We start from the raw sequence: 13,416 nt of genomic DNA on the forward strand, positions 1-13,416 counted from the left end.
AAAGAGGCCTTCAATTTCATTGCCTTGAAAATATGAAGAGAGAGGAAAAAGCAGGGCTTTACCTGAACAACTTCCATAATTGTTTTTGTAACACAGATAATTGACCCCAAATTCTCCTCTTCCTAACTCTCTATCGACCACATATTTCTCATCGATCCCCCCCTTATGCTATCACTAAGTACAGTTAACTTTTTGTTGTTGTTTCCTTCTTTCTTGCTTTGATCATGGACAGAGTAATTTGATTTCACGTCTTCTCTTGCAGCTGCAGCAGGAGAGCGGCAACAGTTCCCCATTGAGGGCCACTACCTCCTCCCGTAAGAACCAGAGAAACAAAGACTTAAGCATCAACAACCGAGCTTTGACTGAAAGCCCTGCCCCTAACCCTAGAAACTTAGAAACTCAAACCTGGTGCTCGTGAAACAGTTAACCTATGCAAAACCCTAGAATCTCAGACACAGATTCAAGGTGCCCCTGCCACTTCAAATCTCGTCCAAAACCGTAAACGCAGGGACTCGTGTCGAGGTTTAGAGAGAGAGAGAGGGAGCGAAAGTTTAGAGAGAGAGAGGACATACGTGGTTAGGTTTTGAGGGAAGGGAGTCATTTCATAAGTTGTTGAGGTCAATAATACATGGTCAAATGGGTTTAGGGGGTTGTAAGATAGAAAAGATAGAGACCTTTTGCTTACAAGTAATATTTTCAATTCTTGGGTCTCATGAGATATACAAGTTAAAAATTGGGGATAAGGGGTTATTTTCCCAAAAAAAAACCTCATGGCGTCGCCTTAGTTGTTGGAGTCGGGCTATTGTGAAAAGCTAGAGGATCCCTATGGTTAGAAGTATTATCCGAACAATGCATATATTAGGGATCTCGATCCCAAACTTTATAACCCCATTTTCTGTATAGTGTCCTTTGATCTATTCTTTTTTACCGAGGAGTCCCGCCTAGAGGGCACTCTCGGACTAACCTCCAACTTGTACTCCTTCCCTTTCAGCAATACAAATGTCAACGATTATAAAAAAAAAAAAGGTTAAAAAACACAACTATGGCCGCCCAGAACAACTTGGTGGGAGAAGGGATGGGGGGGGGGATTGTTGGCGGCATCTATATATGTGTGTATGTGTGTGTGTGTGTGTGTCTCTCTCTCTCTCTCTCTCTCTCTCTCTCTCTCTCTCTCTCTCTCTCTCTCTCTCTCTCTATATATATATATATATATATATATATGAGTGTATGTGTGTATGAGACAGAGGCCTCATCTTGAACACTTGGAGGACATGTTCTTTTCTATATGTAGAGAGCAGATAGAATATGAGTCTGTGAGAGAGAGGGGGGTCTCACATCGAACACTTGGAGGTCATCTTCTTCCTTTTCTTCTTCTCATATGTCAAACCATAACATATGGGTCCATGTGTGTGTCTGTGTGTGAGAGAGAGGCCTCACATCAAACAATTGGAGGGTATCTTCTTTTTCCTCTTCTTCGTATAGGTAGAGAGAGAGGGAACATGGGCCTGTGACCGAGAGAGAAAGGCCTTAAGCCCTTAGTCATTTTTACAGGCCTTAACTTTTTCTTTTTTTTTAAAGAGGTTTGTGCTTTTATCTTTTTGGAGTAGCAATAGGCACATAGGGGTTTGGGGGGCTTGCCCCCCAAAACCCTTCCCCCTTTCTAGGGAGGGAAATAACGTTTTTTGCTCTTGGCTGAAGGCCTTTTCCCACGGCCTGCCAAATTGCTCCAAGTCACCTTGAGGTGACTGCCTAGGTAGCGTCTTGGCAACCTAGGCGAAGGCGCCTAGGAGCAAGTACGCCCAAGGCACCTGACTATGTCCCACCCAAGCATTTTGGCCTCTTGATGGCCTAGACGGCTGAATTTTCAAACAATGATGTTTTGTATTTTGGTTTTCAATTGACTAAACTAGGGGCAATTTATGGCCCTAGTCAGGTCCAAAACCCTTACCTCTGAGCCTATGGCACTACCGAAAGGGGTTTATAGAGGGTCAATCTCTTGTGGAGATCTGAGAGATGCCTAGGGTTGGTTTGTAGCCAAGAGAGCTTCATGGTCGCTTGTGAGCGGATGCAGGTTTGTGAGGGTAGATCAAGAAACTTCCGCAAATGTACATATGACAACCACATTATCTAGAAACAAACCTTGAAAAAGGGATACATCTACATGTTGCTTAGAGATAGCACCCCTTGCACCAGTGGTTTAAAAAACGGATCGGTGGCCCGGATCGAGCACCTTAAAAACCCATCCGGATTGGTGAATCAGCAATCCGAATCGGGAATCGACCAAATTGGTCGGATTAAGCTTTAAAAAAATCTAAAAAATTATTAAAATTCTTTATAAATGTTTTTTTTTAGGAATCCAATAAGAAATCGGGGTACTACATTATTAATTTTCATTTTTTCATCAATATATGAATATTGAGATGTGTTTTCTCTGTATGAACTTATTTTGACTATTAAATTTACATCACACAAAAGAAAAATCATAGAATTATCATGGATGAAATATATAATTCAGTGGTTTAAAAATCGCCGAGTCGGCACAGAATCGACCGATTCGAACCGGGAATCGATCATCCCATGTCGATTCTTTTGTAAAACCGGGAATCGCCCGATTCTAGAGAAGAATCGATGATTCTGTACAGTGAATCGCTGGATGATGTCACGACTCGCCCGATTGATGTCATGACTCCGCCGGGTTCTGTGCAAGTGCATGACGTCATGAGTCAGAAGGGGCATTTTTATAAATTTTCGAGTTACAATGGCACCCATTGTCAAAAACACGTGCTCCTTCACAAACCCACACTGCTACGTGTGTTTCGCGGGCGACTAGCTTTGGTAGCAGAAGACTATTTATTCTTACCAAATTTCTTCTGTGGGTTCGATGTGGGACAATTGCGCCAAGATAATAGCACAAAAAGAAATATGATATAAGTATTGAGTGACCTCTTTGTATCACAAGTTAACATTTAACGTGGTGGTTAGAGCGTGGCTTTAGTGCACTAGACGTCGCGGGATCAATTCCTGCCCAGGTGCCATTATTCCTTCACAAACAAATTATATTTTTCTTTTTTACAAAATAATTTTTTTTTACAAAAAAAATAAAAGTTTTTTAGAAAAAAATATATTTTTTGTTTAAAAAAAATATAAGGTTCTTGTCAAAAAAAAAAAAAGGTAATACAACAAAAAAAAAATTTCTTGTCAAAAAATAAAAGCTTATTGTAAAAAAAATATAAGGTTCTTGTAAAAAAAAAAAAAAAGGTAATACAACAAAATTTCTTTTTCTTGTCAAAAAATAAAAGTTTATTGTAAAAAAAAAAAAGGTTCTTGTAAAAAAAAAAAGGTTATACAACAAGCATTCCTTGTAAAAAAAAAAAAAAGGTTCTAGTTAAAAAAAAAAAAGTAATACTACAGGCATTTCTTGTAAAAAAATAAATAAAAAGTTATTGTCAAAAGAAATAAAAGGCTTTTGTCAAAAAAAAAAGATCAAAGGTAATACAACAAATATTTATTGTAAAAAAATAAGAGGTTGGATTTGTTATTATTTGTATAATAAAATAATTATAAAATGTAAACCAAGTTCAATTTCAGTATATAATGTTCTCCACCAATTCGAGATTTTGGTGACCATTTTTTATCGATTAAAACTATTCTTTATTATAGTCCATCTATGATTATATATTTCATCCATGATAATTCTATGATTTTTCTTTTGTGTGATGTAAATTTAATAGTCAAAATAAGTTCATACAGAGAAAAAACATCTCAATATTCACATATTGATGAAAAAATGAAAATTAATAATGTAGTACCTCGATTTCTTATTGGATTCCTAAAAAACCACATTTATAATGAGTTTTAATGATTTTTTTAAAACTTAATCCAATTGATTCGGTCGATTCCCAATCCGGATCGTCGATTCACCAATCCGGATGGGTTTTTGGGTGCCCGATCCGGGCCACCGATCCATTTTTTAAACTACTGATATAATCATACATGGACTACAATAAAGAATGGTTCAAATCGATAAAAAATGGCCACCAAAATCTCGAATTGGTGGAGAACATTATATGCTGAAATTGAACTTGTTGGTTTACATTTTATAATTATTTTATTATACAAATAATAACAAATCCGACCTCTTACTTTTTTACAATAAAATACTTGTTGTATTACCTTTGATCTTTTTTTTTTTGACAAAAACCTTTTCTTTCTTATGACAATAACTTTTTATTTATTTTTTACAAGAAATGATTGTTGTATTACTTTTTTTTTTTTTTTAAACAAGAACCTATTTTTTTTTACAAGAAATACTTGTTGTATAACCTCTTTTTTTTTTTTTTACAAGAACCTTATATTTTTTTACAATAAACTTTTATTGTTTGACAAGAAAAAGAAATTTTGTTGTATTACTTTTTTTTTTTTTTTTACAAGAACCTTATATTTTTTTTACAATAAGCGTTTATATTTTGACAAGAAAAAAAAAATTGTTGCATTACCTTTTTTTTGGCAAGAACCTAATATTTGTATTTTTACAAGAAATATATTTTTTTTACAAAAAACTTTTATTTTTTTGTAAAAAAAAATTTATTTTGTAAAAAGGAAAAATTTATTTGTTTGTAAAGGAACGATGGCACCTAAGCAGGAATTGATCCCGCGACGTCCATTGCACTAAAACAGTGCACTAACCACCACATCAAACGTTGAGTTGTGATACAAAGAGGTCACTTAATAATTATATCATATTTCTTTCTGAGCTATTACCTTGGGGTAATTGTCCCACATCGAACCCCCAAAACAAATTTGGTAAGGATAAATAGTCTTCTGCTACCAAAGCCAGTCGCCCGCGAAACGCACGTAGCAGTGTAGGTTTGTGATGGAACACGTGTGTTTGACAATGGGTGCCCATTGTAACTCGAAAAATTACAAAAATGCCCCTTGTGACTCATGACGTCATGCGCGTGCACAGAACCAAGCAAGTCATGACGTCATCCGACGATTCAATGTACAGAATCATCGGTTCTTCTCTAGAACCGAGCGATTCCCGATTTTACAAAAGAATCGACACGGGATGACCGATTCCGTACCGACTCGGTAATTTTTAAACACTGCCTTGCACTATAGTGATATGTGCTTGACTTGCTCTTAAAGAGGGGGAGGGGAGACCCATAATCCACATTTCATAATTGTGTTTCCACTATTTATTGACCACATTGACGAGCCAATCATGTGCCCCTGCAAGAGATTGTGGGTCATGATTCTCGTTGATTCGGTTTGAGAAGATAGTTGAGAATCACGATTACCCAATTATGGAGTGCCCTGGCATTCACTTATCTTGAACCATCATTACCAACCAACTTTAAATATTTTATTTTCAGTGCGAGAAATGTTCATGTGAATTTAAGAAATTTTTTAGAATTTTTAAAATCAATTTCAGCAGTAAATTCCTTGAAAAGGGTATTTCTGAAATTCAAATTGTGTAGGGGGGGCAGGCAAATGAGGGGTCCTTGGATCCAAACCCATGTGTGCCACACCACATGGGTTGGGCGTGGAGCCTATGGGGGGGCCACACCTTACTCATGAGGTAGCACGCCCTCTCTCTCTATTTTATTTCTTATCTTATAAAAACGTGTTCTATTAAGTTAGTTAAGATAATCTTTTTTGAAAAAGGTTGTCCTTATTTCTAGGAGTTGTAAATATTTTGTTTGGACTAAATTTTTATCTTTTTGACTTCCTACAATTTTGTTTAAGATAAAGGAAGTTCTAGAAGGTTCTCTAGATTAGTCTTACTTAGTTTGACTAGAAGTGAATATGGGTCAAAGATTCGGGGATAAGGTGTTTAATATTCCTCCCTAAATCATGATGGTTGATTCAAGGGATGGATGACTCGGATGTTTTTCTCTCTCACCTCACAGATTTCCCAAAATCCTATTGGTAATGGTGAGTCATAATTGGAAATGCATACATAAGGGGTCCTTAAGGCCTACATAAGGTGATGAACCCCCTCTCTTTCACGACACAATTTCCTAGCCTCTCTCTCTCTCTCTCAACTTTGTAGTTCTATCTTCTCTCTCTCTCTCTAGGTGGCACGCCACCCCCATAAAGAACAAAGGGTGGCTCGCACCCACCTAGTTAGGGTTTGTAGAGGGAGGCACACCCAACCATAATCAGTAGGGATGCATCTGTGGCATGCCCTAAGTGTTTCTAAAAAGGGTTAAAAATCCTAACAGCGTTATGCTCTCGTAAGAAACCCTAGTTTGTGAGGTATCGCCTATAGAAGCTTTCCGGCTTAGAAAATTCAGCTAAGCCAATAGGATTGGAGTGCGCCATGGTCAGGAAATCAGGTTTGGGAGTACTAAAAGTCCTATAGAGGTGACCGCAGGCACACTCAAGCAAGTCTTCCTAGCTGTTTGTTATATTTTTCAATCACATTTGCATATTTATTCTGAATTTTTAGGAACATTTTTTGTACTTAAATTGTTAGCAGAAGTTTGTTTTCCATTCCTTGATTGTGTTTATTGTGTTTTCTTATTTACAGCAGTGTATTGTGGCTTGTAAGTAGAATTCAGAATTATTAATTAAAAAAGGAGAGAATTTTTTTTATTATTATTGCCTTGAATTCTACATAGCCACTTTTTTCATCACCCATACCTAATACCAGATTGTGGGTTTAAATCCGAAAACCCACATTCCTTTTTCCAACATAAGGGACAAGATGGGCATGTCATATTCAGGTACATTAGAGATGGCGTGTTGACATGTCATATCAGAGCTTAGGCACTGCTGACATGTACTGGTCATGCGTCAAAAGGCTCACAAAGTGTCAGGGCCAGGGTGTGTCACTATGTCGTGTGTTTGACACATGAAATCAAGCAACAAGGTGTTATGTAGCACTGCTGGTGACTGCATGCTGGTATGCCATACCACATACCTAATGTGTCATGTTGACTAAAAGTAACATAAATCAGTTGATCCAATAATCAAGGATACAAGTCAATGTTCTTTTCCAACCCCTAAATCTGGTCGAAAATTAAAATTATAAGGGAGTCAACTGGCTTGGAGGCATCCAAATTCTCAGACATGAATCAAATTATCACTGACATCAGTAAACAACTTCTTCACATGCCAAGAGTCAGCTTTGAGTTAGCCCCAAGTGATGCTGTAGAAAGAAATGGAACCCCTTCCTCTGAATACAGAACTACTGTCACAATGATCAGCCTCCCCATTCCAGCCGAATTACATCTAGCCTACTGGATAATGTTTTAAGGGAGTCCCCTACAACCAATACAGCCCCAAGGCAGAACTCAGCAAAATCAAGAGGCCAGTTAAGTATAGGTCTCGGGCATCTATCAAATCCCACTGACTGATTGGTCTGGAGGGGTTGGACAAGAGTCATCCCAGACCAATCTTTTAAAAGATCCCTGATATATGAGGGGGCTCTGGATTCCCCTGACTAAATATAAACTTCGAGAAGCCAAACAAGGGAGAGGACAAACAGGTCATTGATCTAGTTTGCCTAAAGGACTTGTGAATCAACATTCATCACGAGCTAACTACGATAAAGGTCAAGACATTCTAAGATCAAGTGGTACAACCCAAGTCTAACAGATCCAATTGTGCACTATAGAACAAAAATAATACACATTTAAGAATCACTTTTCCACTTATGCCCCGAAAAATGGCGAACAAATACATCTTCCAGAGAAGACAACCATCTTGAGCATTAACTAGTTAGCAACTGATCATGGATAGCAAGCTAACTGAAGGCTTGGACCTTAAGAGGAAAAAGCGCAAACCAAATATGAATAGTAAGACACCGCAAAAGACCATAAGCCACTCTAGCAATACCCCAATAATTTCCCCACCCAAACAAATGTATCATTTCCTAACTAACATTTTCGCAATATTCAGAGGGATGAAGATAGGCTCGGTTTTGATCATGCAAGAATCTGATCCTTCCTTCCATCCCGAGCCAGATTAGCACACCTATGTTCTAATATTCAATCTGCGGACGAGTATGGGTAATCGACACCCTTCTGGAAGAGAAAGAAACCTCGCTAGGCCAGGGAGACCTAACGGAATGATCAAAAGGTATTGATGAATCTGACAGTAGGGCAGGGAAAGCGGTGGACGGAATCTAACTTAAACCAACACTCAATGAGATGACACCACTGAACAAACAACGTCTCCAAAAACATTCCTCAAAGACGTGTGCCAAATAATTCCCTCCAACAAGATCATAACAGTCACTGAATGCGGCATAAGCAGATGGGGTAATATATCACAAGATCTAAGCAATCCCGAATACCACACCACATATCTGCAAGGAACCAACACTAATCCCCTCCCCAACTGTAAAGCTAATATCCTCCCTAAAAGTTAAAGCGATGAACTAGATTGCCCTGGATGTAGCATACACCCTGTCATACCTAACCCAAGTTCTCGGATGCAAACACAAGGAGCCTCCCCATATTTGCACCCAACTTTTGCCAAAGAGAACCTTGATCTGCTGACATTATCAATTTCAATTAAGCAGAAAGCCCTTATCTGAGTCACTAAGGTGCCTGATGCACAGGCCTCCTCTCGATCTCAGCTTTCACAAACAAGCAAGTGTCCCGGTTTCACATAGACAACAAAACAAAAACCAAGCAGCAGGAGAAGAACTATGGAGAAAGATCATCTTTCATCACGACAGTACATCCACTTTATGGCTGCGTACAATTACAAAGGGTTTCTGATTGCCATTGAAGTTAATTACACAAACACAAAAAAGTACACATATTCCAGAAGTACCACTCTAAATTTAAGAACAAACATAGGAAAGAAGTACGGAATCCCTCCCGTGTTCCTACCTTGCATGAACACCAATACGGTTTGAATGAAGAAACGTATTAGAGTGGATACAATTTGTGTAATAAAACATATATCAATGTTTATTTCCTTTGAGATTTAATTTAATTTTTATAACAGTAAAATTTTCAATTAGACTATGAAAAAGAAAATAGGAATATTGAGCAGATGTCATCATCATCATCAGAACCTTTTCCCAACTATTTGGGATCGGCTATCCAAATCCTAGTCTGCCACTCTGCTCTATCATGGGCCATACCTTCAATGAGGTCATAAGCTCCTATATCTTTTCTCACCACTTCCAACCATGCCCTTTTGCGCCTACCCCTTGCCCATTTTGAGCCTTCCACTTGAACCAACTCACACCTCTTAACAAGTGTTGTACTAGGTCTGCAGTGCATATGGCCAGCCACCTAAGTCTACTTCCTCTCGTCTTATCGCCTATCGAGGAGATGTCAATATGTGAAATTAATTAGTGTATGTGTCCCATTCTACAACAGTATTGTGTATACACCACGTTGCAGTTTCACGCAGATGTTTCTTCAAGTTTTCTCAATTTACACTCAGCATATCTCATAGATATATCATAAGGAAATACTTAACCAGGGTGTACAAATAACAACATCACTAGGAAGGGAATTGTGAACTGGCCTTGAATAGCTATCATGTTGACAGTTGCAACACCACATCTTGAGTTTAAATATCACAGCTAACCATTCGGTATAGATGAATACTTGCATTACCCATTAGAAACATTAGCAGTATGACTGCACCTCATAAGTTATAATTTTGGGACCCATAATTATTTGCTAATAGGCACCTTCAACCTTACGCTTCACATTCTTAATGCAAAAAAGAAAAACGAACACTATTGAAGCAGCCAAGATGTGACTACAGTGAAAAGTGAATACAAGACATGTTAGACATTGACTTTTCCCAACAAAGTTAATCATGGCACCATTGGCCAGTCAATGCAGGAGAAAACAAGCAGTTCTGTATGCAAAGAAAACACAATCCAGCTCCTGCATGACGAAAACACACATCAGCATTAGATGCACACATGGAAGAACTAGATGTAACTTACATCTGCAGAGAGTGGATCAAATAGCTCCACGCCAGCGATGTCTAGAGAATGGCAAGCAGCTAAAACACCCCCACATCCTGCATGAACCATAGAAGGCCCACATGAAAATCCACGCCTCCGCTGTTCCTCGAATGCAAGCCATCCAAAGGGCCCATCCCCATAATCTGCATCAAGCGATAGATCCACGAATGCAGTAGCTTGCTGCACCAACAACCCCATTGCATCAAGCAGCTCCTGAAGAGGTTGTTTCTGTCCATAAAAGCTAGCACCATCTTCTTCATAAGCATTGATCGGAAGAGAAGAGCTGTCAAATTTTGGTGCACTTGGCGACTTTGAGCCTTGTGGAACTCCAACTGAACGCCAAACACCCACTGGTGCACTTCGGCTTCCATCAAGCAATCCTCCTTCAATATCGCCAGCTATTCTTACTGGTATAGACTCTTTCTTCTTTGGTTCAAGATTTCCAGATATCTTACCTGACAAGACACTTGCGTCACTAAGAACCTGATCAAAGACTGAAAGAGCAATTGCCCGGTTGAGTCCGAGTGGTACCCCGTCGCTGCCAGACAACACTACATGCCTTATCCTGCACATAGCAGCCTGAAGAATAAGGCATTCAACATCTGTTGCCAGCACAGTCCTCAAAGGAAACAGGAAGCAGAATGCCCCAGATTCATATTCAGTTTTCCTTGCATGGAGAGATGTCATCATGCTTGATGAACCAAATCCTGAAGCAGAAAATGCTGTCTCCCCTTTAGACGAAACAATACCATTGTTACCAAGAGGCAATCTCTTCCCAGATTGATCCACATTCTGAACAACCATGTAATACTTTCTTAACTCGAGGAGCAGGTCACGCTTTGTCAAACCATCATTTACTTTGCCAGGGGTGTCTGCAATTTGATCTGAAGAACCCATGAGAGGAGAAGGTGGTGGTGTGGCCCCATACGAATAAACAGCAGAGTTTTTCTGATAACTATCAACTTTTCCAGAATTTGGACAGTAATGATATCCTGTAGAAGTAGCAGAAGACATGGTAGATGAGGGAGATTCAACAGCCATATATTCTGGAGCAAATATCAACATGGCTTCCGCTTTTGACAATAAATCTAGCTCCCCAGCTGAATGTCCAGAAGATATGCTGACTGCCCCAGATGACTGGATTTCATTCATGGGCTCATGAACTCGGCTAGTAGCATCGTCCTTGACAGCAGTAGGTGGTTGATTGAAGCCCTCAAGAGATGAAAAGTCTAGCACTGGCAGAAGCATTTGATCTGATACATCTAGGCCACCTGTACCAGGGGTACCAGCAATATCTCCAGGATCGGCAACTGGAAACATAAGGGCCTGAGATTCTGCAGTGCCTGGGGGCTTCACAAGAAGCGGGATAGATTAATTTCAGAAATAAGGGGATGATGAATCTACAGCTACCATAATCTCACTATCAACAATTAAAAAAAATCACTATCACCAATTGAAAAATGCAAAAACTGAATTATGGAAATAATAGTAGGGGAGTTAGAACTATATTATCCATCAGCTCCACTGAAGGGGGGCGGGGTGCAGAAAAGAAAAAACAAGCACTATTATCCATTAGCCATCAAGTCTTCTTGATGAGATTCTTTGTTACAGAGGTTTGATGACCTCCCCAAACATTTCTTTTAATTCACCAAAATAAATTATATTCGTGGTACTCATAATGCAAATATAGTCAATTCCACATGAGCAAGAAATCAGATTTAACATCAACGGAGTTTAACCTTCCCAGAGAAAAGGAAAAAATAAATAAATCAATCAATTGAGTTCATTGTCTGATGCCACCATACTGAACTGAGACACCATACTGAACAGAGATAATCAGCATATTTGTACCCAGATCAATCAGAGGAAATAACTAGTACGTCAACTAAGTTAAATTCATTCAAATTAGGTCAGATTAGTGCCAGTTTGCATGAAATCAAAGAGAGAAATCTAGAAACAAATGGCATCAAAGTGACAAGAGCCAATATTGCAACAGCTCAAGAGAATACTAAAAAATACCGCTACAAAAACTTCACCAAAGTGAAATTCAGCAATGATTTTATGTTTTCCATTTATATTTTGAGAAGGTGAAACTTCCGAAAGGGTTTAAGACTTTCTAGAGAAAAAGGAAGAGAAGGTTAATCCCCGCATTAATGCATACGTCAATCAGCATTTTCAGGTTTTGCAGTTGGTAAAAGCCGACTATCTGCATCATCAAAGGATGACAAAAACACTTTCACTTGAACTGTGACAGGGTCTCTATTTGAAATAAAATCTAGCAGTGACAATTTTAAAATCTGATGTGAGTTTCACATGATTATGAATGATAATTATGATTTGCCCAGGTAAGGGGTTAAACCATATTTCTGTCTACAACAACAGCAAATCAGAAATCTTACTTGAAAATTTCGCAAATTATCCTTTACTAACCGTCGATTGTAGAATTGTATATCAGAAGAAGCAATAATGCTGGAACTTTCCAGTATGTATTGCAAAAGAATATGCACCCATAATTAGAATATGTCATCTAAAACACTCGTGTTAAGCAGAACAAAAAAAAAATTCCATGTGAAATGGAGTCATCCTTCATAACCCAAATCCACTGAGAAAAGTCTAACAATACCGCAAGGGTAAAGAATTGTTTGTGATTGGTCACAAATGGAGTGTAGGCATAGGATGTCAAGTATAAGGTAACAGTGAGATAAGCTGAACAGCTCAGTAACATTAACCACAATATAAACTAAATTCATCCTTATGCAGATATATCAATGGCAAAGCGAAAATTTAAGTCAATTAGAATACCTTATCTCATAAGGTGAAAGCAGCACATATTTCATATTAGACAACTTTTAAGTGATAATTTTCAAGAACAAAAGCAACCTCAAAAAAGTCAGCTTTTTGAGAACAACAAAAGGACAAGTAGAAAAATCTCTAAATAATCAATGATATCAGTAGCAGAACACACCACAGCATCTCATTTAGTACATCAATGTGGTTTGCTAGGAGACTTAAGAAACTTTTGATTCAAAAACCAAGAAGCATAAACCAAACTGAATCTGAGAATGTAAATGATATGCAGGGCATCTGCAAAGAAAATACCTCGCCAAAGTCCAAAACATCATTAACAAACAAGTCTCCAAGATCACCATACTCTGCAAGAAGTGTTTGAATGTCCATTCCCACACCTCTGTCATCATCACCCCAATCCCAAGGATTCACAATTCTATCTTTTACTGCACCTGCAGTTGAAATAGCATGTGCATCAATAGAACTGTAAACATCGGTAATAGATCCACCATCCCCAGCAGCTAAGGTTTGGGCTGTTGACTCATTTCCTTTACGTGCACTTTTCACTGGACCTAATCCTTGACCAAATGAGTCCGTTATTTCTGAATGGGCACGCTTTGAAGCCTATGTTATGAGCATAAACTTAAGTCAGCCAATGAACAATTAAGTTAAAAGAG

The 13,416-nt window shown here is 38.5% G+C and overlaps 1 protein-coding gene across 10 annotated transcripts in view; it reads right to left on the bottom strand.

Moving 5' to 3' along the window:
- GCT (RNA polymerase II transcription mediator) overlaps positions 1 to 13,416 on the bottom strand; it is a 66,188-nt gene that overhangs the window by 15,693 nt on the left and 37,079 nt on the right. For all 10 annotated transcript variants that reach the window (XR_016047720.1, XR_016047718.1, XR_016047717.1 and 7 more), the window contains 2 exons: positions 13,052 to 13,363; positions 9,932 to 11,302 (listed from right to left, as the gene is read on the bottom strand). Coding sequence is in view for 6 of the 10 variants with exons in the window: in XM_020676182.2 (XP_020531841.1) it covers positions 9,932 to 11,302; positions 13,052 to 13,363 (1,683 nt within the window). In the remaining 4 variants the exon portion in view is untranslated. The remainder of the gene's footprint in view (positions 1 to 9,931; positions 11,303 to 13,051; positions 13,364 to 13,416) is intronic.

Source organism: Amborella trichopoda, chromosome 13 (assembly GCF_054954075.1).
Source record: "Amborella trichopoda isolate Santa Cruz 75 chromosome 13, AtrichopodaSantaCruz75HAP2 v2.0, whole genome shotgun sequence".
NCBI classification, from domain to species: Eukaryota; Viridiplantae; Streptophyta; class Magnoliopsida; order Amborellales; family Amborellaceae; genus Amborella; species Amborella trichopoda.